The sequence below is a fragment of the Zootoca vivipara genome, chromosome 9, assembly GCF_963506605.1.
Source record: "Zootoca vivipara chromosome 9, rZooViv1.1, whole genome shotgun sequence".
Classification (NCBI taxonomy): domain Eukaryota; kingdom Metazoa; phylum Chordata; class Lepidosauria; order Squamata; family Lacertidae; genus Zootoca; species Zootoca vivipara.
This window is the reverse complement of record NC_083284.1, coordinates 9,092,832-9,117,954: the sequence shown is the minus strand read 5'-3', so window position 1 is coordinate 9,117,954 and position 25,123 is coordinate 9,092,832. Positions and strand designations below refer to the sequence as shown.

General features: G+C 46.0%; 1 protein-coding gene across 1 annotated transcript in view; it reads right to left on the bottom strand.

Moving 5' to 3' along the window:
- ADAMTS3 (ADAM metallopeptidase with thrombospondin type 1 motif 3) overlaps nucleotides 1–25,123 on the bottom strand; it is a 138,900-nt gene that overhangs the window by 41,805 nt on the left and 71,972 nt on the right. The window contains exons 5-10 of the mRNA XM_035103109.2: nucleotides 13,984–14,183; nucleotides 9,440–9,523; nucleotides 4,698–4,854; nucleotides 3,798–3,903; nucleotides 2,633–2,776; nucleotides 1,095–1,227 (exon numbers count right to left, since the gene is read on the bottom strand). Of these exons, the coding sequence (XP_034959000.2) occupies nucleotides 1,095–1,227; nucleotides 2,633–2,776; nucleotides 3,798–3,903; nucleotides 4,698–4,854; nucleotides 9,440–9,523; nucleotides 13,984–14,183 (824 nt within the window). The remainder of the gene's footprint in view (nucleotides 1–1,094; nucleotides 1,228–2,632; nucleotides 2,777–3,797; nucleotides 3,904–4,697; nucleotides 4,855–9,439; nucleotides 9,524–13,983; nucleotides 14,184–25,123) is intronic.

Here is a 25,123-nt window from a genome sequence, read left to right as displayed (position 1 = left end):
AGCAGCTTGTAGCACCGCACACGCACACACAGCGTCGCACATAGCACGCATGTGCAGTGTTGCTATGTCGCGACGCCTTGCATGCGCACAGCATCGCAGGTTGATGGGAGCAGCGCTCCAGCCCTGATCCCAGCACCATCCATATGTCGCTGGAGCGCCGGCAAGCCACGGAGCGAGGTTTTTTACCGGGCGGCTTGGGAGGCACCGTTGCCCTGCCGCCCGGTAAAAAGCCTCGCTCCGCAGCTTGCTCACTCACCTGCTCGTTGCGCACAGGCGGAGGCAAGGGGCGGGCCAAGTGTCACCCCCCCAGGGTGGCACCCGGGGCGGCCCATTCACATCGCCCCCCCTTGCTACGCCCCTGCCTCTGTTAAAAAAACAGAGGAGAGCCCACCACCTGGCGGGGGGTATCAAGCAGCACTTATTGTCAGAAAGTTCTTCCTAAATTTTATCCAGAATCTCCTTTCTTGTAATTCATAGAATCATAGAGTTGGAAGAGACCACAAGGGCCATGCAGTCCAACCCCCTGCCAATTCGAGTCAGTTGGTTTCGGTGCTGCCTTCTGGAGCTGTAGAAAGCAAGGTTGCTTCATCTTTCATATGACAGCCCTTCAGAAATGTAAGATTGCTATCATATCACTTCTCAGCCTTCTCTTCTTCAGGTTAAACCCACCTAACTTCCTCCACCATTCCTCTTGAGATTTGGTTTCCAAACCCTGTATCATCCTGGTTGCCCTGCTCTGGGCACATTCCAGCTTATCAATGGTTTGCCCTGTTCTCTCCTTTTTTTTGGGGGGGGGGGGTGAGATCTAGATTGAATTACATGAAGAACCAACTTGGGCTTACCTTTCATGATACATAATATAATGAAATATAACAACATAGAAAGCTGCCTTATACCGAGTCAGACCATTGGTCCATCCAGCTCAATATTGCCTTCACTGACTGAAAGCGACACTCAAGGGTTTCAGACAGGTTTCCAAATCTACCTGGAGATGCCATTGGGGATTGAACCCAGTTCTGCATGCAAAACTGGGATCTTTCAAAAGTTCAATGGTTTGGTCCGGTTTTACTTTCTAGAATACGCTTTGGACATACCGCTGTGCACATTTTGTAGCCCACTCCAAAATCAAAACGGCACTGTTCATCCATGGAATAATTGATCCCCGGCAGGTCAGGAAGTTTGGGCCAGTCATGTTCAAAGGGATCATCAAGGAGGCAGCCGTAGGAGCTATTGCAGAAACGAAGGAGAAGAGAGTCATCTGATGGAAATGCATAAGCCACAACTTATAGCAGAGGGCCTTCTCGGTGGTGGCGCCCACCCTGTGGAATGCCCTCCCATCAGATGGCAAGGGAATAAACAACTACCTGACTTTTAGAAGACATCTGAAAGCAGCCCAGTTTAGGGAGGTTTTTCATGTTTGATGTTTTATCATGTTTTTAATGTTCTGTTGGGAGCCCCCCAGAGTGGCTGGGATATATTATTATTATTATTATTATTATTATTATTATTATTATTATTATTATTATTGCCAATGAGTTTAAGTAAGGAAGGCATTCCTTATCCACAGCCCATCTTTTCGATCTGTTTACAGCATCAAGTAATAGATAATGGAGATTAACACATGGTGACCAACACCAGAGGGCACTGCAGGGCTGATAAACTTTCGAGCAAACATATTCAGTTCAAATGAACTGGGATTGCAGAACGTGAGTTTATCAATGCTGGCAACAGCAGTTCTTGAATTAAAGATATGGGTGGTTCTTGCACTTGAAAAGAGTAAACATTCTCCTGTTTGCCTTATTGTGTTTGGGATCTCTCAGGCTGATTTGCAAGAGGGCTGGTAGGCCCTTCAGATTGTTTGCTCTCTCCCAGTTTCTAGTTCCAGATAGCCACCCCATTCCCCAGTTCACTAAGTCCCCTAACTCTGAGACTGATAGTAACAGAAGAGCATGTCTGTGACAACTGATGTTACTGAAGCACACATTTCTTAATGCTCATGTAAAATACAAGGGAGGGAGGAGGAGAATAAAGGTTCCTTGGTGGTGGTGGTGGTGGAGAAGGGGATCAGTTCCCAAAGACAAAAGGATCCCAATTGATTGGGCTCATAATAAACCAGGGGTGGCTAATCTGTAGCCCTCCGGATGTTGCTGAACTACAACTCCTATGAACCCCAGTCATCATCGGGGATGATGGGAGATGCAGTTCAGCAACATCTGGAAAGCCACAGTTAAGTCACCCCTGGAATATCAAACGAGGCATTTTCCACGAAGGGCTGCACCCCCCCCCACTATCCACCCCAAAACATCAGTAACAACTGTTGCATCAGGTGCTTTGCTATTGGTCTTTAAAAATGCATTAACTGCTTGTCAAAATTGGAACAATAAATCTCCACATCTGTGCACCAACGTCCTTTGCTGTAAGTCACTATGAAGGAAGAGAGGGTCAGGGTTGTTCTTCTTGGTCCTGCTGTTCACCTGCCTTCTGCAACCCATTGTTTCCTCCTGATTCAGTTCTTAAAGCTTCCAAGCCATATCTGAGACTTTGCCTGGACACCAGCCAAGCTTTGGCTTTCCCCATGTGCGCTCCCTAGTCTTGTTCGTACAGCATATGCTGGCCACCGGTTGGTCCTTACTGTATATATCTTTTGACTTCTTGGCCACTGCATCGGGACCAGTGGTATCGATGGAACGCTGCTTGCACCAGGGGAGCCATGACACTCCCCATTGCTGTCTCATCCCCACACCGGTTCCCTTGTCCGTCATGCTCCATTCCCAACCTGAAATCAGAGACAAGCATGATGGAATTAATTGGGGCCAAGAGTGGAGGACAGTGAAACCATCTTACACATACAAAGTGACTTTGATCAGCTTCTCTTTTACTCTGATAAATTTTACCAGGCTGGTCTAGGTAAGCTCAGGGATGGAGAGCCCTGTGGCTTTCCAGATTCTGCAGGACAAACATTCCCATCATCCTTGACCATTGGTCATGCTGAACTGGGCTGATGGTAGCCGGAGCTCAACAATAGGTCTCATATCTCAACCCTTCCCAAGCTCCTTCAATTCCAGGTTTTCGAGAAGGGAAAGCGTGACAGCCATTGCAGTGTGAATTTCACAGAACCAGACCCATCATTAGGACTCCATTGCAGTTGAAAACCAGGGTCTGTGTTGTTCTGCTTTAGACAGACACTTAGAAGGCTAGTCTAGGATCCTTCTCCCTGAACACTGGTGGGTGGTGGGTGGTTCATTAGGGTGCAAGAAGCATTGCCATACCAGCCTCAGTCTGCCCCATCTGCTAACCCTCAGGGGTGCGGAAATTTTTTGGCCTGGCAGATATTTTTTTTATTTCTCTGCCTTCCTCCCAAGAGGACTCACTTTGACAGGTGGATGGCTGGATGTCATTGCGACATCAGATGACTGATAGGTGGGCATCCTGGTAGATTGGAAGAGTTTGCTTTGCCATCACATTCTCTGCAAGGAACATGATGGTGAAGCAGCACCCAGCAGGAATATAACCCTCCCGTCAACTGGGTGTGGTTTGAGGGAAATGACCTTACTGGCCAATTTGGACATCCTGGTGGGTCAAGATTGGCCAGCAGGCCAAAGATTCCCTAGCACAGGGGCATAAGAAGGACCCTATTGGATCTCATCTAGTCCTGCATCCTGTTCTCATAGTGGCCAGATTTCCATGGGAAACCCACAACGAGGACCCAAACACTCCTTGTGATTCCCAACAACTGGAATTCAGAGGCATCCTGCCTCCATCTTACGGGCATTCGGAGGCATACTACTGAGACTTACACATGGCCAGTTTCATGGGCGACCACAAAAGCTGAAGAAAATCCATCTTCGTGGTTAAGAGTGCAGCTTCGGACAGGATGGCACATGCCTGTTACTGGAGCATAGCCTGTTGAAAATGCGAAAGACTTGGGTTTTAAAAACAAAACAAAGCACTGTTTTTTTTAGCCCTCCATGGCTACAGCTATATCGTGAAGCCTTAACCTACTGACAGAACAAAATTGTCAACAGTCAATGGGTGCAGAAGGAGACATTTCTTTACAGTTCTGTGCAAATGAAAAAGAGAGATTTCCAGTTGTGTCATATGAAGAGAGCTAGCTGCCTTGCACTGTGTGTATGTAGCTTAGAATTGTGGCAGTGACTCTCCAGGATTTCCAGCAGGGATCATGCCCAGCCCTACGCAGAGGGCCTTCAGCATGCAAAGCAGATGCACTGAGCTATGACCTTCCCCAAGCCCTTTCTTTATCTGTCTACTGCACCCTTTCTCCCCTTATTCCATCTCCTTCTGAGTAGGAAGGAACCTTAAAGAAAAATGGCTACTAGAAACCAGGGTGTGTGATTGCCATCACCATCAGAGTAATATGAAGCTGGGAGAGATTCGGGAAATCTTTATAACCCATTCCGAGCTTCTAAATACGTTCTTTTAATAACTATTAGAAGTTCTCCAGTTTTATTTCATAAACCTAGTGGAGTAATAATAATAATTGGGAGAGAAATGGCTGAACACATTCCCCAGTAGGGATAGATTGAGTTACTAAACTCTGACCAACTCTGAATAAGGAGAGACGAAATGACTTGTGAATTCTGGCTGGATTCCACTTGCCCGAATCAAGTAAGTAGAATCTTGCAAACAGCCAACACAGCAAAATACTTGTTTTAAAAAAAAAGTCTTGGTCACGCTACCTTGCATTCCAGCTGGTCCAAAATCCTGCCTGGTTAGGAATATAGCATGATCGTGGTGCTCTGAGTGGCTGGAGTCTGCTTTCTGTTGCTGATATGCCCAGCGGCAAACATTCTCCAGGCTCCGGGATGGATTTCCTCGTTCAATAAGGCTGATGGACTGAGAAAGAATGTGATATATGTTAGATGGGTCTGATCACAAATGGAGAGATTGCTGCTGGTCAGGCCAGGCGCCAGCGCTCAGCACGGCAGAGCAAATGATGTGGCTCTGGAGAGCCCTGCAGTGGTGATATTCTTGTTTTTTTCATTCTATTCTGGAAAAAATAAGATGGCAGCAACTGCAGCTGATAGCTCAGTTGGCTAGAGTCTGGTGCTGATAATGCCAAGATTGCAGGTTCGATCCCTGTATGGGACAGCTGCATATTCAGGTTGGACTAGATGATCCTCAAGGTCCCTTCCAACTCCATGATTCTATGAATATATGAATCTATTCTATGATTCTATGCGTCACCTGGCACATGGCCTCATAGTGAGGGGCTGCACATGGTTGCCCCACCCCCACTACTCAATTGTACAGGTGTGGGGAACTTCAGGGACTGAAACTGGACCTCTATGCTTCTCTGTTTGGCCCTTGGATCTCTCCCCAGGACACACCCCTTATCCTTGAGCCACATTCCTCACTGACCCCAAGTGTTTTTGCCTTGATGGAACATGTCCTTGAACTCTGATAACGCTTTTTGCTCCCCTGGATGGAGGTTGGAGAGCAGTGTATGAAGAAACTAGGCTACTGTTGATCTACTCCTTTGCCTCACAAGCTGGAGACACATTATCATCATCATCATCATATTTATACCCCACCCATCAGGCTGGGTTTCCCCAGACACTCTGGGCGGCTTTCAGCATATCTAGAAACACAAGACATCAAACATTTAAAACTTCCTGAAACAGGGCTGACTTTAGATGCTTTCTAAAAGTTGTGTGGTTCTTTATCTCCTTGACATCTGATGGGAGGGCGTTCTACAGGGAAGAATACTGAGAAGGCCCTCTGCCTGGTTCCCTGTAACTTCACATCTCACAGTGAGGAAACCCCCAGAAGGCCCTCGGAGGTGGACCTCTGTGTCCGGGCTGAACAATGAGGGTGGAGGCACTCCTTCAGGTAAACTGAAGGTATACACAGATGTCCTTTTTGGTGGCAGCCCTGTCAGGTCAGAACATCTGCCCTCAGTTGCGTAAATGAAAGACGGAACTCTGTGCATGGTTCAAATCAAATCAAATACTACTGATCGTGTTTTGGATCTTCTGCTATAAACACTCTCTTTTTTTCTGGCTCAAGGCAGTCAGATCTGCTTGTTGGAGCTGCATATTAGAAACTTTGCAGAAGACATTACCTCCGATGTTTATATTCTTTATCCCAGTAATGAATTGGGGGCTACCCTTTTCTCTGCGGGGGAAGCCACGTGCAGAACAAACGCTCAATGAGTGAGACAGTCTCAGAACCAGGACAATTGTGGCTGCACAGCTGGGCTTTGCTTACATTCTCAACTGCTGGGGGAGAAGAGGCAACCCTCTTGGAAAATAAATCTGAGGCCAATGACATGCATAGAGCTGCCAGCAATTCTGCCAAGGGAGGCTTGAAGCAGCAGTGTTGTGCACTTAGATGAAAAGGCAATAAATATTTATTAGTGCTCCAGGTTATTGATGAAGTGGTCCTTCCACCCACCCAAGAAGAATATTTATTAGCACTTAAGGATATTAATGAAGCAGTCCTTTCCCCTGCCCAAGAAGCATTATACTGTCCAACTAAGTGATAGAATGATGATATATTCAAATGACTGCTGTGTTCAGCCATTTATATCCATAGAACCAAGCCTGCTTTCTCTTTGACTTTTTGGAGAAAGAGAAGCAGTAGCATCATGAAGAGAACCCTGGCAGCCAAACTACAGATTATGCAGAAGGGGTGGCAAAATTATGAACTGCAGTGCCAAGGGGTGTATGTTAGAGAGAGAGAGAGAGAGAGAGAGAGAGAGAGAGAGAGAGAGAGAGAGAGAGAGAGAGAGAGATCAGTGCCTCTAATATCAAACGAAAGTGGTGAGTGCCAACAGAATTGTAGCCAAAAGAAAGCTGAGAAACATGAGTGAGATGTCAGTATGCTGGAAGGAACCCATACGGTTCGCAAAAGTAAAATCTAGATGATCTAGATATCAATATTTATATTGATATAGATGAGATGATCTGCAGATCCAAGTCATACCTCTAAACCATGGGTAGGCAAACTAAGGCCCGGAGGCCTCATCCGGCCCAATCACCTTCTAAATTCGGCCCACGGATGGTCCGGGAATCAGCGTGTTTTTACATGAGTAGAATGTGTGCTTTTATTTAAAATGCATCTCTGGGTTATTTGTGGGGCATAGGGACTTGTTAAGATTGCCGGAAGAAATATCAACAACCTCAGATATGCAGATGACACAACCTTGATGGCAGAAAGTGAGGAAGAATTAAAGAACCTTTTAATGAGGGTGAAAGAGGAGAGCACAAAATATGGTCTGAAGCTCAACATAAAAAAACCAAGATCATGGCCACTGGTCCCATCACCTCCTGGCAAATAGAAGGGGAAGAAATGGAGGCAGTGAGAGATTTTACTTTCTTGGGCTCCTTGATCACTGCAGATGGTGACAGCAGTCACGAAATTAAAAGACGCCTGCTTCTTGGGAGAAAAGCAATGACAAACCTAGACAGCATCTTAAAAAAGCAGAGACATCACCTTGCCGACAAAGGTCCGTATAGTTAAAGCTATGGTTTTCCCAGTAGTGATGTATGGAAGTGAGAGATGGACCATAAAGAAGGCTGATCGCCGAAGAATTGATGCTTTTGAATTATGGTGCTGGAGGAGACTCTTGAGAGTCCCATGGACTGCAAGAAGATCAAACCTATCCATTCTGAAGGAAATCAGCCCTGAGTGCTCCCTGGAAGGACAGATCGTGAAGCTGAGGCTCCAATACTTTGGCCACCTCATGAGAAGAGAAGAATCCTTGGAAAAGACCCTGATGTTGGGAAAGATGGAGGGCACTAGGAGAAGGGGACGACAGAGGACGAGATGGTTGGACAGTGTTCTTGAAGCTACGAACATGAGTTTGACCAAACTGCGGGAGGCAGTACAAGACAGGAGTGCCTGGCGTGCTATGGTCCATGGGGTCACGAAGAGTCGGACACGACTAAACGACTAAACAACAACAACAGGGACTTGTTCATTTTATTCCTTCTAAATATAGTCTGGCCCCCCACAAGGTCTGAGAGACAGTGGACTGCACCCCTGCTGAAAAAGTCTGCTGATCCCTGCTCTAACCTGTCTCCCCAGGCCACAGCCTTCACTTATCCTGCTTCACACCCTCTTTGAATGTTTTTGCCTACGTGGAATGTGCTTTTGAATTCTGCTAATGCCTCTCAGCTTCCAAAATGGAGGGGTATATCTGTTGAAAGTAGCCTACAGTACATAGGTAGAATTCACCTTTGCTGCCCCACCCACTTTTGCCCCGGGCTCCACCCATCACTGACTCATGGCCCCTGGAAGAGGATGCATCCTTAAGGCTGAAAAGGTTTCCCCACCCATGACTTAGGTAAAGGTAGAGGGGCCCCTGACCATTAGGTCCACTCGTGACCGACTCTGGGGTTGCACGCTCATCTCGCATTATTGGCCGAGGGAGCCGGCGTACAGCTTCCAGGTCATGTGGCCAGCATGACAAAGCTGCTTCTGGAGAACCAGAGCAGCACATGGAAACGCCGTTTACCTTCCCGCTGTAGCGGTTCCTATTTATCTACTTGCATTTTTACATGCTTTCGAACTTAAAAGGTGATAATCTGAAGGTATCGCTGGGTTTTCAGAAGCTGACTGCCACTAGATGGCAAAAGAGACTTGGTCTGCTCAGTTTACTCTCCTGCTGCCAAAATACAGTACTCCTAAAGTGAAGGGACAGGATGTAGGCCAGGGCTATGATTTTGTGGGGTGCAAAGTGGGGGCGATCTGAATCAGAAACTGAGTGGAGAATTCAGATTGCCGAGACTCTCAGCTTTCAACTTTAAAAGCAAGTTTCTAGTCCTTGTGGTTGATTTTTATTTATTTATTTTTGTAAAAGTGCTTGCACAATGCCAACTGAAGTCTCAGGAGCCAAAAGAGGTGGTTTGGTGGAATTTCTAGTTACCCTGGTCCATGCAAGGAGGTTTCAATGTTAAGCTACATTAGCAGTCCAAAGGACTAGTGAAGTTAAAAATATGCGAAGCAATTGCCGGGTAAATCATGCAAAGTAAGATGAATCGCAATGAAGTGTTTCATGTGCATCATTCCGGAGGGTGCAGATTTCAGGTGCTTCTGAGAACAGGATTTGGGCTTCGTTGAGTGCAGAGCTTTCCCTTAAAAAATAAAATAAAAAAGAAGCCACACAAAATAACCCCAGGCTCCATTTGTTCACCAAAACAGAAAAATGCAAGGCAAAGGATGATAATGAAAAGACCTCCTGTTAGATTGTTGCTCCATTTGTTTTCTTCTTCCAGGCTCAGAATTAAAGCAAACATGATGAGGACACAGACCTTGCTTATCTTATCCCCTGAGGATTAAGGCAGTATTTGAACCAGCTAGCAGAGGTGGCAGTCGCTGTAACAGGAACTCTCTCTCCTCATTACTCTTCTTGATACACACACACACAATTTGGATGAGAATGGAGACAGAAGGACCATTCACTTGGTTTGCTTACCTTGGTGTAGCCCAACATCATCATGCGAACCAGAACAACGTTTATGTGGACCCCCAGGGATTCATCCTGGTAAATTTCATTCACCTAAAAGGGAGAGGGAGAGAAGGTAAAATCTGAACAGTCACAAATCCAAAGTTTGATTCAGTCCACAATAAAAAGGACAACCCAATTTCTACTTTCCAAAACAGTGCGTGGTGGAACAGTGGGATTTTGCAACTGGGTCAAAGTGGGGGATAAATGCATCGAGCTGGTGCATGTTGATTCTTAAAAATCTGCACTCCGAATGAGTATTCCTTCTCCTTAGTTTATATCACTGGTTCCCAAAGTGCTTCTTTCTGGGAGGGAAGACCTAGGGGGGCACTAAGAGGCAAAGGGGTGCTGAAGTAAAAATAACTTTTCAGGCATTGGAAAGCTGGCATCACTGGATCAAGTTCATCTATTTTGTTGAATTAATTAAACTAAATAGTTTTATTTGGATTATGAATCAATGTGCAAATACCATATTGGCCCGAATATAAGCCACACTCCCCCTCTCCCAATTCTGACCGTGAAAAGTTAAAGTGTGGCTCAAATTCGCGACCTTACAAATATGGGTTGTTACGATATCACTGAAGGACTTTCTTCTACATTTGCCATTTACAGGTGTGTGAGTCCCTGCAGAATTTTAAGGGAGCAGCTTATATTCGGGTATTGTCTCTCTCTCCCCCCCCCCTTGAATTTTAAAGGTGTGGCTTATTTGCGGGTGCGGCTTATATTCAGGCCAATACGGTAATTGCTACTGCAATTAATATTTTATGTATATTACTATCTTCCTTAGTGGGTCATGCAGAATGCTATTCTGAATAAATGCCTTTTGTAGTGTATGAGGGATGAGCTTATGGAACCAAGGGGGAAGTAGGTAAAAAAAAAGTTTATATGAACTTTTCACAATCCACCACCCTTGTCCTTCCTACTATCATCATCATATGTTCTGAGTTTTCCTTGTGCCTTTGCACAGTATATGGGATTACACCAAAATATTTCAGGTATCGGGAAGAACCAAACCCCTGCTCTCTCCCGTGTCCCATTAATAGGGTTTTGGGGAGGGAAATTCAATTTCATTCACATCTACTTCACTAATTCACACTTTCTGTAAAAACATGGGGCTAAATCAGGGGTCCCCAGACTTACCTGGCTTTGGGCCGGTGCCTGCCGCGCCGATCGTGCGGTGGGCCGGAGGGTGGGGGAGTGCGCGCCCGTGCGCATGCGCACACACACTTACTGGCGCGGTGGCACGCTTCCAGGTCGGAAAAATCACCGAAAATCGTTTGTGCGCATGGGCCTCCCCCTGACCCGGAAGTGCACCGGAAATGACCTCTTCTGGGTTGGGAGAGGCCCATTCGCATGTGCACAAATGATTTTCGGCACTTTTTTCCGATCTGGAAGTGCGCCGCCGCGCTGCGCGCCGCAAGAGCGGGCGGCGGCAGCGGGTGGCGGGGGTCGTCGCGGGCCGGATTGGGAGGCCAATTGGGCCGCATCTGGCCCGCGGACCGTAGTTTGGGCACCCTGGGCCAAATTCAGCTTTACAAGCAACTTTACTTTCCCTAGATTTCTTGGAGACTATCCATTTCTCTCAGGCTCAAGGATTGCCAGAGCCTTTTAAATGCTTCAGCTGAGCGTGGTTTTGAAAGGCTCATGAAAAATTGACACAGGTCATCCTCTCAAAGAAGCAGACACATTGATCTCCCTCCTTCGCTTACAAAGCACTTTTCGTGGGTTGTGAGGGCAAGGGGAAGGAGAACAGAGTTGTAAATGAGACTGGCTATTGGCAAGAAAGACCTGTGCCCTAAGGGACAGATGGCACCGAAACATTAAACAGGGCTGGCTCTATCATTAGGCAAAGTGAGGCAATTGCCTCTTGCAGCACATGCTTGCGAGCAGGGGCAAAAGCCCCCCTGGTGTTGCTCCAAAGTGCCCTGGCCTTTTTCCTCTGCATGCTAATGTCCTGCCCCCGTCTCCCAAAACTAGCCTGCTCCCTCAGGTGGAGTGTAGGATGATGGGCCAAACTGCTTCTGTACAGGAAATGGAGAGGAAGACACATCTTTGCCTCAGGCAACAAAATGGCTTGCGCCAGATTTCCATCTTTGGATTACAAATTTAATTTTTGCCAGTTTTTATTTTATTTTATTTTTATGCATGTTATAGTTAAAGGTAAAGGGACCCCTGACCATTAGGGCCAGTCGCGGACGACTCTGGGGTTGCAGCGCTCATCTCGCTTTACTGGCCGAGGGAGCCGGCGTACAGCTTCCGGGTCATGTGGCCAGCATGACTAAGCTGCTTCTGGCGAACCAGAGCAGCGCACAGAAACATTGTTTACCTTCCCGCCAGAGCGGTACCAATTTATCTACTTGCACTTTGACGTGCTTTCGAACTGCTAGGTTGGCAGGAGCTGGGACCGAACAATGGGAGCTCACCCCGTCGTGGGGATTCGAACTGCCAACCTTCTGATCGGGAAGCCCTAGGCTCTGTGGTTTAACCCACAGCGCCACCCGCGTCCCATCATGTTATAGTTAATATGATGTTTATTTAAGGTGCAGTCAGATATGGATATTGGATTCTTGTCTCATTACACATGCTAAAGCTATTTTTGGTCATCTGCATACTATCTCTTGCTTTTCCCTGTAAGATTAATTGCAGTCGTTAACAGTCGTCATCAGGTTTACCATACCCATTGAGTCAATCACCCATCTCCTACTACCCTTCTGAGAAAAACCTACCCCACCCTCCCACTATATATAAGGGTCTGGTGACTTCTCTTTCCGTGTCTCTGAAGAAGTATGCATGCACACAAAAGCTTATCAAGAACAAACTTAGTTGGTCTATAAGGTTCTCCTGGACAATTTTATTTTTTTATTTTTTATTTTGTCTTTGGACAATGTCACTATCCACCAACTTCCTGCATGTTTAGGTTTCTGATACACCCATGAAAACAGCAGGAAATAACTGTGTGCTAGTATACCGCCCCAAATGTTGACACTTTACTTCTGTTGTTTTCCTGTATTAAGGGTTTTTCTTTTCTGGAAGCAATTAACATGGACATGAGTTCTAAACCTCCACTATATTCTGCTAGATTTCCAGAAGTGGTTTTAAGGTCATGTGAAAGCTCAAATACACGAATTAACTGTTAGGCAAATGCTGGGGGAAAGGAATAAACCATCGTGTGAATGCACCCTTACTAAAGGTAAAGGACCCCTGGACCGTTAAGACCAGTCAAAGGCGACTATGGGGTTGCAGCAGTCATCTTGCTTTCTGGCCAAGGGAGTTGGCATTTGTCCACAGACAGCTTTCCTGGTCATGTGGCCAGCATGACTAAACCGCTTGTGGCACAATGGAACACCGTGAAAGAAACCAGAGCACACAGAATGCGGGTTCACCATCATGGTGAGCACGGTTTGCAGTGGGGGCTTAACAAACCACTCCTGAGTTGCAAAGGTGGGGGCATGAGTGGTCACTGGTCACCGTCTGATAGGTCCCTGGCTGTTGTTGGGAAATTTGTATGTTGCAAGTTGGTGGGTCAGCCCCCTTGGTATAAAAGCCAAAGAGAGAGGTTTCTCTTTCTCTTTGGCTGCGTTTTGGACCCCCACCCTCCCTCCGCTGTTTTTAGGCCTCTGTGTTGACATTGCTGTGCCTCTCATGGGGTCGCCTGTATTCAGGGGCCTGGTAGGAATTTTTCCATTTGGCTGATTGGCTGGTGCCATCTGGTTTTTGCCTACTGCATAGCAAATAGTCACAACTTGTAAGGTTGGCGGTTAGGCATTGGTTATTGGTTGTATATGGGGTCTGTTGACTGTGTTGGCCCCTTGAGTTAATGCCTGAGTGTTGGGGAAATTCTGATCAGGAATACAGGGGCTCTATGCAGTGTCCATAACCCCGGTCGGGGACCAGCAACATGCATGAGCCCCTGGGAGCCTGAGGGGAGAGGGGAAAGCCTATTGCACCCGACTCCCTGTCTCTCCCTGTAGGGTCTCCCCTTGTTGACAAGGCGAGTTTATTTCTGTCCTTAGGTGACAGTTGGAGAACCAATGCCTACGCAACCACTCACTTGTTTTATATTTGTATTTCAATAAAAGTTGTGGCCAAATTCATGCCAAAAAACCATTAAACAAAAATTCTGACTATGGTGTGAATTATTTGAGGGGTGGTTTCGGGGACCTCCACACGCAAACGCCATTTACCTTCCTGCTACAGCAGTATCTATTTATCTACTTGCACTGACATGCTTTCAAACTGCTAGGTTGGCAGGAGCTGGGACAGAGCAACGAGAGCTCACCCCGTCACGGAGATTTGAACTGCCGACCTTCTGATCGGCAAGTCCAAGAGGCTCAGTGGTTTAGACCACAGCGCCACCCGTGTCCCTTAGTACCTTGACTTCATCCCCCTCCCCACCTCTATGCTTCAGAATACACCTGCAAAATGCCCCACCAGTTGAGGAGAGAGGGAGTTAGTCCTGAGTACTGGATGAAAATACATGCTTCCCGGAACAACTACGGAGGGAGAGAACTCACTATATTCATCAGGGTGAGGAGGTAGTTCTGAACGTGTTCTTTGCCATGGAATCGGACGACGGAATCATCCACTCCCAGAAGCACCTCGATGTTGTAGTGATTGTCCGCAGCATTCCGGCGCTGCCTCAGCGTCTCGTTCAGCTGCTGCTCTAAGTTTGCATATGTAGAGTCGAGACTGGGACGACCCCCAAGGCCAGATTCTAAGGGGAAATAAAAGCACAGGTTCCATTGTTATAATTGATTTTCTACTTTGCCTAGAATTTCCCAGGGGGTTTCAAGTGCCCCTTGACATCCTTTAGTAGAAGCCGTACCATAAATTACAGATGGCTCCCGACCATCTTTCCTGCATGTTCAGCTAGGAAATAATGTTGGAAACTCATATTACGTTGCTGAATGCCTTCCAGTGGAAGGACCATAGCTCAGTGGTAGAGAATCCCTGGAATCTGCAGGTAGGTCTGTGAATGCCCCAAGCATGAAACATTAGAAAACTGCTGAAAACATAATTTTGTTCTCTGTGCCTCTAGAAGAGTGTTCCAACCTTGTGGCCACTGTTTTCTCTGCTTGCCTGGACGTCACTCTGGTTGCAGGATGGGCCATTCTATAGGGTCTCTATTAAGCTCTGAATGTGTTCTGCAGCTTCCAGGCCACTGGGAACCACAGGAAATGATCTTTCCAATGATTCCCAGCATCACAGAATGATTCCAAGCAGCATCCTGGGATGCTTCAATCACCTAAGGCCTAACAAACTATCATTGTAGCCTTCACCTCCATTTTTTTTTGGGGGGGGGGAGTAATGAATGAGTACAGGGATGCCAACTTGAATAAAATATTAGGTGGCCCAGGTACAAATACAGGATGGGTGACACCTGGCTTGAGAGCAGTACATGTGAAAAGGATCTAGGAGTCTTGGTAGACCACAAACTTGACATGAGTCAACAGTGTGATGCAGCAGCTAAAAAAGCCAATGCAATTCTGGGCTGCATCAATAGGAGTATAGCATCTAGATCAAGGGAAGTAATAGTACCACTGTATTCTGCTCTGGTCAGACCTCACCTGGAGTATTGTGTCCAGTTCTGGGCACCACAGTTCAAGAAGGATACTGACAAGCTGGAATGTGTCCAGAGGAGGGCAACCAAAATGGTCAAAGGCCTGGAAACGATGCCTTATGAGGAATGGCTTAGGGAGCTGGGTATGTTTAGCCTGGATAAGAGAAGGTTAAGGGGTGGTATGATAGCCATATTAAAGGATGTCATATAGAGGAGGGAGAAAGGTTGTTTCAAGGCACCCCAGGGTGCCACGGCACCCTGGTTGAAAACCACTGCTCTGGGGGAAAGTCATGAGTGTTCAAAGTGGTATCACTACTGCTTTAAATGTACCAACAGCTCCCATGATCCCTAGCTAGCAGGACCAGTGGTCAGGGATGGTGGGAATTGTAGTCTCAAAACATCTGGAGGGCCGAGATTGAGGAAGCCTGGGCTAGGACCTCGAGACCAAGATTCAAATCCCCACTCAGCCAAATGAAGTTCACCGGCAGCCAAGGACTCTCAGCCTAACCTACCTCACAGAGTGGTTGTGAGGATTAAAAGGGGAAGAAGCACAAACACCACCTTGAACATATTTGAGGAAAAGGTGAGTTGCATATGCAGAAAATAAATGAGAAGTAGTAGAGGGAATTTAACCAAAGTTCTGAAACTTGCACAACTCCTTCCAGGGGGGAGCTGTATTGCTAACTAGTGGAGAATTCTCTCTCTCTCTCTCTCTCTCTCTCTCTCTCTCTCTCTCTCTCTCTCTCTCTCTCTCTCTCTCTCTCTCTCTCTCTCTCCTAAAATTCATCTCAGTAGCTCAACAACACACAAGTAACCCTCCTTCCTTCCCCACATCAAACAGTGAGACTTCCCTCGCGCTGTGAGCCCTTGCGGGTGAGAAACCCAGCCTGGCAAACAAGCTCTACAATTTGACCTCCGCTTCTTTGCAGGGCTCAAGAATGCAAAGGCTGTGATAGCACACAAGTGGGAAATTCATACCCCTGGCTCCCATTTCTAAAAATTGCTCCTCCTGGCAAGGGTGGGTGGTTTTCTTTTGGGTTTTCTTCCCCCCCCTTTTTTTCTTTTTTGGAGTGCCACGTCCAATGGAAATATACAGTCATGTCATCATATCATTATGCCCGCTGCATGAATGGAATAGTCTGAATCGGCAGGTCAGCAAGAGGGGGGGGGAGGGCCGTCTGCTCCGCACAGGGCCCAGGGGCTTGGCTGTTATTTCCCTCTTTAAATAAGTGGTTTTGTGGTCAGGAGTAAGTGGAGAATCCTCCTTTCTGTGTGTGAAAGGGGCAGGGAGAAACACTATCTTTCCCTAAATGTCCAGCTCGTTCCTGGACTGTGGATTTGTAGGTTAAATAGCATCCTCGTTGCCCGCTTTTTTTCTGCGTGAAATATTCAGGATCTTAATTTACATCCCCGGCAAATGGACAGGTACAACCATCTGCTTACAGGAGGGGAGGGGAAAGGTTTAGCTTGTGGCAAAAAAAATCAAGCAGTTCCATAGCAGGGCTCATCGGACTTTATGCACAGTTAAACAATGGAGGTAGAGATGGCCAACGACCTTGATGGTTTTAAAAAAGGGTTGTTTTTCATGATTCATCCTCAAGTACAGTGGTACCTTGGTTTATGAACACAATTGGTTCCGGAAGTCTGTTCATAAACTGAAGCGTTCATAAACTGAAGCGAACTTTCCCATTGAAAGTAATGGAAAGTGGATTAATCTGCTCCAGACGGTCCATGAAGTACTTAAACTGAAGCGTTCATAAACTGAAGCGAACTTTCCCATTGAAAGTAATGGAAAGTGAATTAATCCGTTCCAGCTGGGTCCGCGGCGTTCGTAAACCGAAAATTCATAAACCGAGGTGTTCGTAAACCGAGGTTCCACTGTAGCAAGTTCTGCCTGCCAGCCACCCACAAAACAACTGGCAAATCAGATGAGGTGTTCACTGGGATAAAGAGCAGAAGGTGGGATCCCCTCTTCCCAATTTGCTTGCTAACCTGAAACCTTCTGCACACCAAACAGATGCTCTGCTACGGAGCTGCTGCCAAAAGCTTTTTTTTTTTTTTTAAGTTTCCGTTACCTGTAGCAAATCTGTTTGAAGCAGACATGCTAATCTCATGTAATCTCATTCTGAAATTAGCAGGGTGATTCTCATCTATGTGTCTCTTGCCGCCTGCTTCCTTGGCTTTACACTGGTGTGGCACGTAGCACCACTGCGAGCCACTTTTTTTTTTCCTGTGAAGAAACTGTGCTGATTTAAAAAACGATCCTTAAGAGGTCACTCACTCACCTTCAAAAATCCAGTTCCTTTACTGGGGTGGCGACACACCCACACCCGCTTTTAACCATAGCTGCCAAGTTATCCCTTTTTTACAGGGATTTTCCCTTATGCTGAATAGGCTTCCTCGCGAGAAAAGGGAAAACTTGGCAGCTATGCTTTTAACCCAGTGTTTCTCAACCAGTGTGCCTCCAGATGTTTTGGGACTACCAACTCCCATCATTCCTGACCACTGGTCTTGCTAGCTAGGGATGATGGGAGTTGTAGTCCCAAAACATCTGGAGGCACACTGGTTGAGAAACACTGTTTTAACCCTTTTGGTGTTTTACGATTTCAGTTATAGTACGTGATTAAAGGAACCTTGTTTAAAACAAGGATGGGGCAACCTATGACGCTCCAGATTTTGTTTATTCATTTGTTTGTTGCTTTAAAAATATATAAGCTGCATGTTCAAAAGACAATGGATTTCAGAAGGATATACACAGGGATTTAAAATCTGCAAAACAACAGGAGAGGCTGGAGGAGGAGGTTTATTGGTGTGTGTGTGTGTGTGTGTGTGTGTTTTGTTCTTGTTTGTATTATGTATTTTGTGTTTTTATTTTGTAGTTTTATGCTGTGAGCCACCCTGAAATCTATGGATGAAGCATAGGTAAAGGTAAAGGGACCCCTGACTGTTAGGACTCTGGGGTTGCGGCGCTCATCTCGCTTTACTGGCCGAGGGAGCCGGCGTACAGCTTCTGGGTCATGTGGCCAGCATGACAAAGCCGCTTCCGGCGAACCAGAGCAGCACACGGAAATGTTTGAAGCATACAAACTTAATAAATCATCACAATAAAATAACTGTACAATGAAACAGAGAGGGGAAACTATTCAGTCCACTGAAAGCACAACAGTTTTAAATGCCAGGGCAAATAAACAAGGGCTTAACCGACTGTTGGGCTCCATCTCCCACCAGCCCCCACCAGCATGGCCAATGGTCAGGGATGATGGGAGTTGTAGTCTGAAAGACAAAGCAGAAAACAATACGTCCAGACAGCCACAGATTCCCCATTCCTGATTTAAAGGGAAAACTGAATTCAATACAAACATGTCCACACTTGGCACATGATCTCTTAAAACTGAATTATGACCATGTATCAAAGTACGGAATTAAAGCCTGTAATTCTATATAAGAGAAATAAGTGCAGAGGGTATATGTTTCGGACTTCTGAGGCTAAGCACTGTCATGTATTCGATAATTACAAGAGTTCCTTGTAGACCTGCAAGTTGCTGTAACATCAGTAGCAGACAGTGTGATGGGATGACTACACTCACCTGTTCACCCAACAGCTGAGTCGACGCTGCTTACTAAGAGGTGATAGTGAGACTGACGGAATGCAAATGCATCATAAGCACCAGTTTGGCTCTGCCACTGCACCTGCACTGCACTGACCTCCCTGATGTGTTACCTCCCAGTATGCAGCAGTGACTCGGCTTTCAGGAGGTCAGGCAAGAGCCACCACCCTTTCACTAAGAATCCATGGAGGTCACGTTGGTGATTTGATACTTCTCTTAACAAGTACCATATGTAAACTCTGCAATATGCTCAGTTCCAAATGATGACTCTCTAGCACTCTACCAACCAAATGACATCTACATTTAAGGTCCCATCTCATAGAGGAACACTAATTTTCCTGCTAATTTTCCTTCTGGAAACTGGTAGAAAATTAGCTTTGTGCATGGGAGCACAAAAGGACAAACACAAATCTGCCACTCATCTCTAAGCAGAGTAAAAAGTGCATGGGAACTCATGGCTAAAGGTTTTAGATGGGGTGGGTGAAGTATACTTGGAGTCGAGAGTGAATTCCATGCTCTTTATTCAGCTTGTAGTAGAAAAGGAGAAGAAGAGAAGAATGGCTCTTTCCCCAAAGTCTGCTTATATACATTATTTACACAATGGGCCTTGCATCGATTGGCTCCTTCAGGACTGCACCTGTAGGCCAATCAGGTTGCAGATTCACTTCTGCCAGCCAGGGGTGTTGCAATAGGGGGGCAGGGGGCGGGGAGCCCCGGGCTCCACTCTGCAGGGGGCAGTGTGGTGCCCCCTCGCCACCTCCACCAATGGCTGCCGCTACCGTGTCGGCGGCGCGACCACCATCGCGGAGGCCCTGATGTTGCTGGTCTCACCCCTCGGTTCTTCCTGGTGGGGCGGAGGCAAGGGGCGGGCCGGAGAGCAGCATCAGCGACGGCCGCTGACGCCCCTCGCCGCTCCGCCTCCGCCCGAGTAGGAAGAAGCACAAAGTGTGTGGCAAGCCGATCCATGTATTTTTGATGTCTTTTAATGTTTGTTGGAAGCTGCCCAGAGTGGCAGGGGAAGCCCAGCCAGATGGGCGGGGTATAAATAAATTATTATTATTATTACTATTATTATTATTATTATTATTATTATTATTATTATTATTATTATTATTATTATTTGTGCTGCATTTTGGATCCTATTGTTCTAGGATTCAGCTCAGTACATAACACCGGGTAGCCTATAGACCTCCACCATCCCTTACCAATGGTTCTGTGTCTGATATGAACTGGGAGTCTCCCAGCATCTGGAGGGCCACAGGTTAAGCACCCCTGTTAGATCATGCTCCCAGGTTCAGTAAAGGCTATTTTTAGTTATAAACCTTTTTTAAAAAAATAGCAACCAATGCATACTTGCTCAGGATATATATTTATTGCAAAATGTAAAGCTTGACCTAAATCCACCTTCCTTCTCAGGGATTGAAACCAATCGTTTAAATAAACCTACCCTGCCTTTTCCTTTTCGTTTAACTTTTCAGTTAAACAAGGATTGTCCTGTTAGCTAATAGGCCTAGAAAATGAAGGATTTCAACAAACAGTGCACTCTTCAGTTCGTTCCCTGCTACACACACACCTACACACACCCTGTCGTTATTATCCTAACCCGCTTTGAGTCCTTGGATTTAAGCCAATACAGTTCCACTTAGGTCAGTGGGGCAAGACCATCTTAGGCAGAAGCATTTCAGCTTAACTAGTTTGTGAATCAAACTGATGACCTAATGAGGTTAGTGGAGGAGTAACGAGCTCAGTGGGGTCTGCAGGTTATCAGCTCTTGAAACACTTGCAGACTGTAGGCCAAGGGCCATAGCTTAGTGCTAGAGCACCTGGCTTGCAGACAGAAGGTCCCAGGTTCAATCCCTGGCGTCTTTAGGTAGGACTAGAATTATGGAGTTGGAAGGGACCCTGAGGGTCATCTAGTTCAATGCATAAATCTCAGCTAAAGCATCCATGGCAGATCACCACCCACCCTCTGCTTAGAAACCTCCAGTGAAGGAGAGTCAACCACTTTCCAATGGAGTCCATTCAACTGTCAAGCAGTTCTTACTGTCAGAAAGTTCTACCTGATTTTTAGTTGTAATCTCCCTTCTTGTAACTTGAAGCCATTGGTTCAGGTCCTACCCTCCAGAGCAAGAGAAAACAAGCCTGCTCCATCTTCCACGTGACGGCCCTTGAGATATTTAAAGATGGTTAAACATTAGGAAGAACTTCCTGACAGTAAGAGCTGTTCGACAGTGGAATTTGCTGCCAAGGAGTGTGCTGGAGTCTCCTTCTTTGGAGGTCTTTAAGCAGAGGCTTGACAGCCATCTGTCAGGAATGCTTTGATGGTGTTTCCTGCTTGGCAGGGGGTTGGACTGGATGGCCCTTGTGATCTCTTCCAACTCTATGATTTTATGATCTCCTCTCAGTCTCTTCTTAAGACTAAACATACCCAGCTCCTTCAACCGTTCCTCATAAGGCTTGGTTTCCAGACCCTTGATCATCTTGGTCACCCTCCTCTGCACAAGTTCTAGCTTGTCAATATCCTACTTAAATTGTGGTTCCCAGAGCTGGACACAGTATTCCAGGTGGGCTCTGACTTGCTCCCTGACCCTGCCTCCTTCTTGTACTCCAGTTACAACTTGCTGTCTGGTCCTGACTTATCAATGATGAACAACTCCTAGCTCTCAGCACCTGCCTCACCTCAGAAATTTGCCTGTCGCCCATCCTTGACAGGGGCAGGTGATTTGGAGGAATAAAGAGTCAATCACTGGGCATAAGGAACACCATGGATAGGGGGGTGGGGATTCAATTCAGTTCACATTTAAAGTGGAATCTACCTAATTTACTTTTTCTGAAATAATGCAGGTAGGTAGCCGTGTTGGTCTGACGTAGTTGAAACAAAATAATTTCCCCCCCTTCCAGCAGCACCTTAGAGACCAACTAAGTTTGTCACTGGTATGAGCTTTTGTGTGCATGCACACTTCTTCAGATAAGAAATAATGCACAAACTGAAAGGTAGGAGTCCTTCAATATGCACACATTGCTGAATTTTTGCAATAAAGTTATCCAGCCAAATCACGTGTGCAAAAATCCACATTTTTGTAAAGTGTGCGTTTGTGAATATAAGTTGCAAAAATACTTTCTGTTAAGGAAAAGTGCTTTGCAAAAGGGTGTGTATTATGAGAATTTGCATACAAAAATGTGTAGATGAGAATAAATTATTCAGGTTACCAATGTCCCTTTGGATATAGATAATTATTTTGAGACACAGATTGAAAATAACCTTTGGCCTGTGTGTGCCTTGAACAGGCATCATAGCATGCCACAGAGAGCTGTTTTATGTTAAAACTGTATTTTGCAGGCCTCAGAATAAGAAATAAATGAGCTCTCTCATAAAAAAGGAGGTGCATACATTTGTATGCCAAGAGCGAATAGAGCCAAAAAGTACTGTAAATCTGTTTACTAAAAAGAACTTTCTTCCACAAGTAACTTAAAGGAGGAGGGGGGGGGATCTAACATTGCTTTCCATATAACACAAACATGGAAGCAGCTGAAAGGACGAAATGTTAAAACCCATACAAATTCACACATTGTAGTCTAAACAGCATGACAGAGAAAATGCAAGCCCACCATGGTTTTTAAGAAATGAAGTTAAAGGGGATTTTATCAAATAAATAATGAAAAACACACATACAAAGGTGAGTTTCAGGTTTCCATATATTGGTCACACTCTTGTGTGACCAAGAAATAGCGTGAGGGCGGAGCTATGTAGATTTTGGGGCAGGACTGAAGTGAAATCATGGGGCTTCTCAGGGGCTTCCCTTCAGTTCCATAGGACAAAGTATATGAGGAAGCTATGTTGCTGTCTGAGGCACAAGACAAGATCCCACCATCACCACTTCCGTTTACCGGGCTGCTAACTGAATCTTAAATCCATGCAGGCAATTGGGTACTACCCTCCAACACACTTCAGGGCAGCATGGTAAGCCGTGAAAGCAGGAGGGACATTTCAGTGATTCTTTGTCAACCAGTAAGAAGTACCATTTCATTAAAAAAAATGCCCCTTGAAGGGGTATAGCATCATTCTGGTGCATTTCTGGCCCAAACAAATATGGCGCCCACCAGCCAAACGGAGGCTGGATGGTCGCCGTGAAGTCTTGTTCTAGCTGAAATTAATTCCAAGCTCAGAATGCAAAAGGCAGGTTAGCTCCCTTTTCAACCTTCTCACACCAATTTACCCATTAGAATAATAGAATCATAGAATTGTAGAGTTCGAAGGGACCCTGAGGGTCCTCTAGTCCAACCCCCTGCAATACAAGAATCTCAGCTAAAGCATTCATGACATATGGTCATCCAACCTCTGCCTAAAAACCTCCAAAGAAGTAGAGTCCACAACCTCCCGAGGAGGGTGGTTCTACTGTCAAACAGGCCTTACTGTTAGAAAGTGCTTCCTGGTGTTTAGTCGAAATCTCCCTTCTTGTAACTTGAAGCCCTTGGTTCAAGTCCTCCCCTCCAGAGCATGAGAAAACGATTGTTCCCTCTTCCATGTGACACCACTTCAGATATTTGACGTTGGCTATCATATCTCCTCTCAGTCTCTTCTTTTCCAGTCTAAACATACCATACCCAGCTCCTTCAAACACTCCTCATAAGGTTTGCCCTCCTCTTCAAACAAGAAGAAGAAGAAGAAGAAGAAGAAGAAGAAGAAGAAGAAGAAGAAGAAGAAGAGGAGGAGGAGGAGGAGGAGGAAGAGGAGGAGGAGGAGTTTGGATTTGATATCCTGCTTTATCACTACCCGAAGGAGTCTCAAACCGGCTAACCATCTCCTTTCCCTTCCTCCCCCACAACAAACACTCTGTGAGGTGAGTGGGGCTGAGAGACTTCAAAGAAGTGTGACTAGCCCAAGGTCACCCAGCAGCTGCATGTGGAGGAGCGGAGACACGAACTTGGTTCCCCAGATTACGAGTCTACCGCTCTTAACCACTACACCACACTGGCTCCTTAAGATCTCATTTGACAAATGTTGAACTGGTCCTAGCTCTCTGTACTCGAGTTTTATTGTGGGTGTATTGTGCAATGCCTCCTGGACACAATAACAGTGCATTGGTGGGAGATTTATCCCACAATGCTTCACCAACAATACCTCATTTTTGCTGTCCAGAGGGGCTGTTAGACTGGGCATGGTGTATGATCAAATTTGGTGGGGCATTTTTGGAGTGGGCAGGAGCCAATTTGAGCTTCCAGCTGGAAATGTTGGATTTGCATCCAATGAAATAATTGCTTTCATTGCAGCGATTTCCATAAGCACAATGGAACCTCTCCCTTCACGCAACCCTCTGGCCTTTGGAGATATATAGAAGCGACCCTCTACTAAAATGCTTTTGAATGCAACCCACTACCTGTCCCAGTGGTATTATTGCAACGCATTGAATAAAAACCATTCTCTCAATTACCTTCAAGCAATCCCCCTCCATCTCCAGCTCACATGCCTGCTCACTGTAAACCTACTGGAAAGGGTGTGGAATGTGGGTAATAGTGGGTAATAGTGGCAGCAAATGCTAAGACCCAAGCTGTTTTTAGAAAGAAGTGAGGGACGCAGAATATTTGCCAGTTCCATGCTAAAGAATGCTTATGAGATCATTCCTCAAACTGCTTTTTCTTCCACACACCCGACATATTGGTTCGGCCTTTAAGTTTGCTGGAAGCTCCTTTGGCATTTTTGCATTTTATGGCTCTTAAAGGAGAACAGCTGGTACAATCGATAGCTTGCTGCAGAAGTCCATGAAAGATTCATAATGCAACGTATTTCATCAAGTGAAACATACGCACTTATGCCTACGCCATATGATTCTGATATCCTTCCCTAATTGTTCTTAAGAGCCACAAGATACTGTTTAAATGTTGCATCCAACTAAATTATACTTGGAGCAGAGCCACAGAAATTAATGGAGCTGCCGTAAGTTGGTCGTGTCCATTATTTTTAATGCATCTACTTTAAGTAGAACTAACACTGGGCATAGCTCCATCAAATGAGGAATATTAAAAAGGAGCCTCCTCCCTGCGGCAAACATTGCCAACATTGATGCTGCAGTTTTTACCTGCCACAATAAGGACCAGATGCTTCCCATTTCTTTTAAGCAAAGGAAATGATTTTCAAGACACTGGGTCTGCTCTGGATGCTACTTAAAAGGGATGGGAGCTGATCTCAAGGGCAGTGACAGCCTCCTGGATTCCCCGACTCCAGGGCTTCCAAGCCCTTTCAGTCATCTTGTTGCATCAATCCTCCTAAATTGAAATAAATGTGGTATTGTCTTTCCATCCTGGCAGCCGGAGACTTCCGATTGCTGCTCTTGGTTCTCAGGAGCTTGGCAAGTGGTAGGTTTTCTTGCAACTGACCAGACACTGTTTCTGTCTCATGGCAGAAATTTCTGGATCCGAACAGCAGCATGAATTGTGGATGAATATCCCCAGTGACTTTGGTTAAATGATCTCGTTCATTCCCCCTCT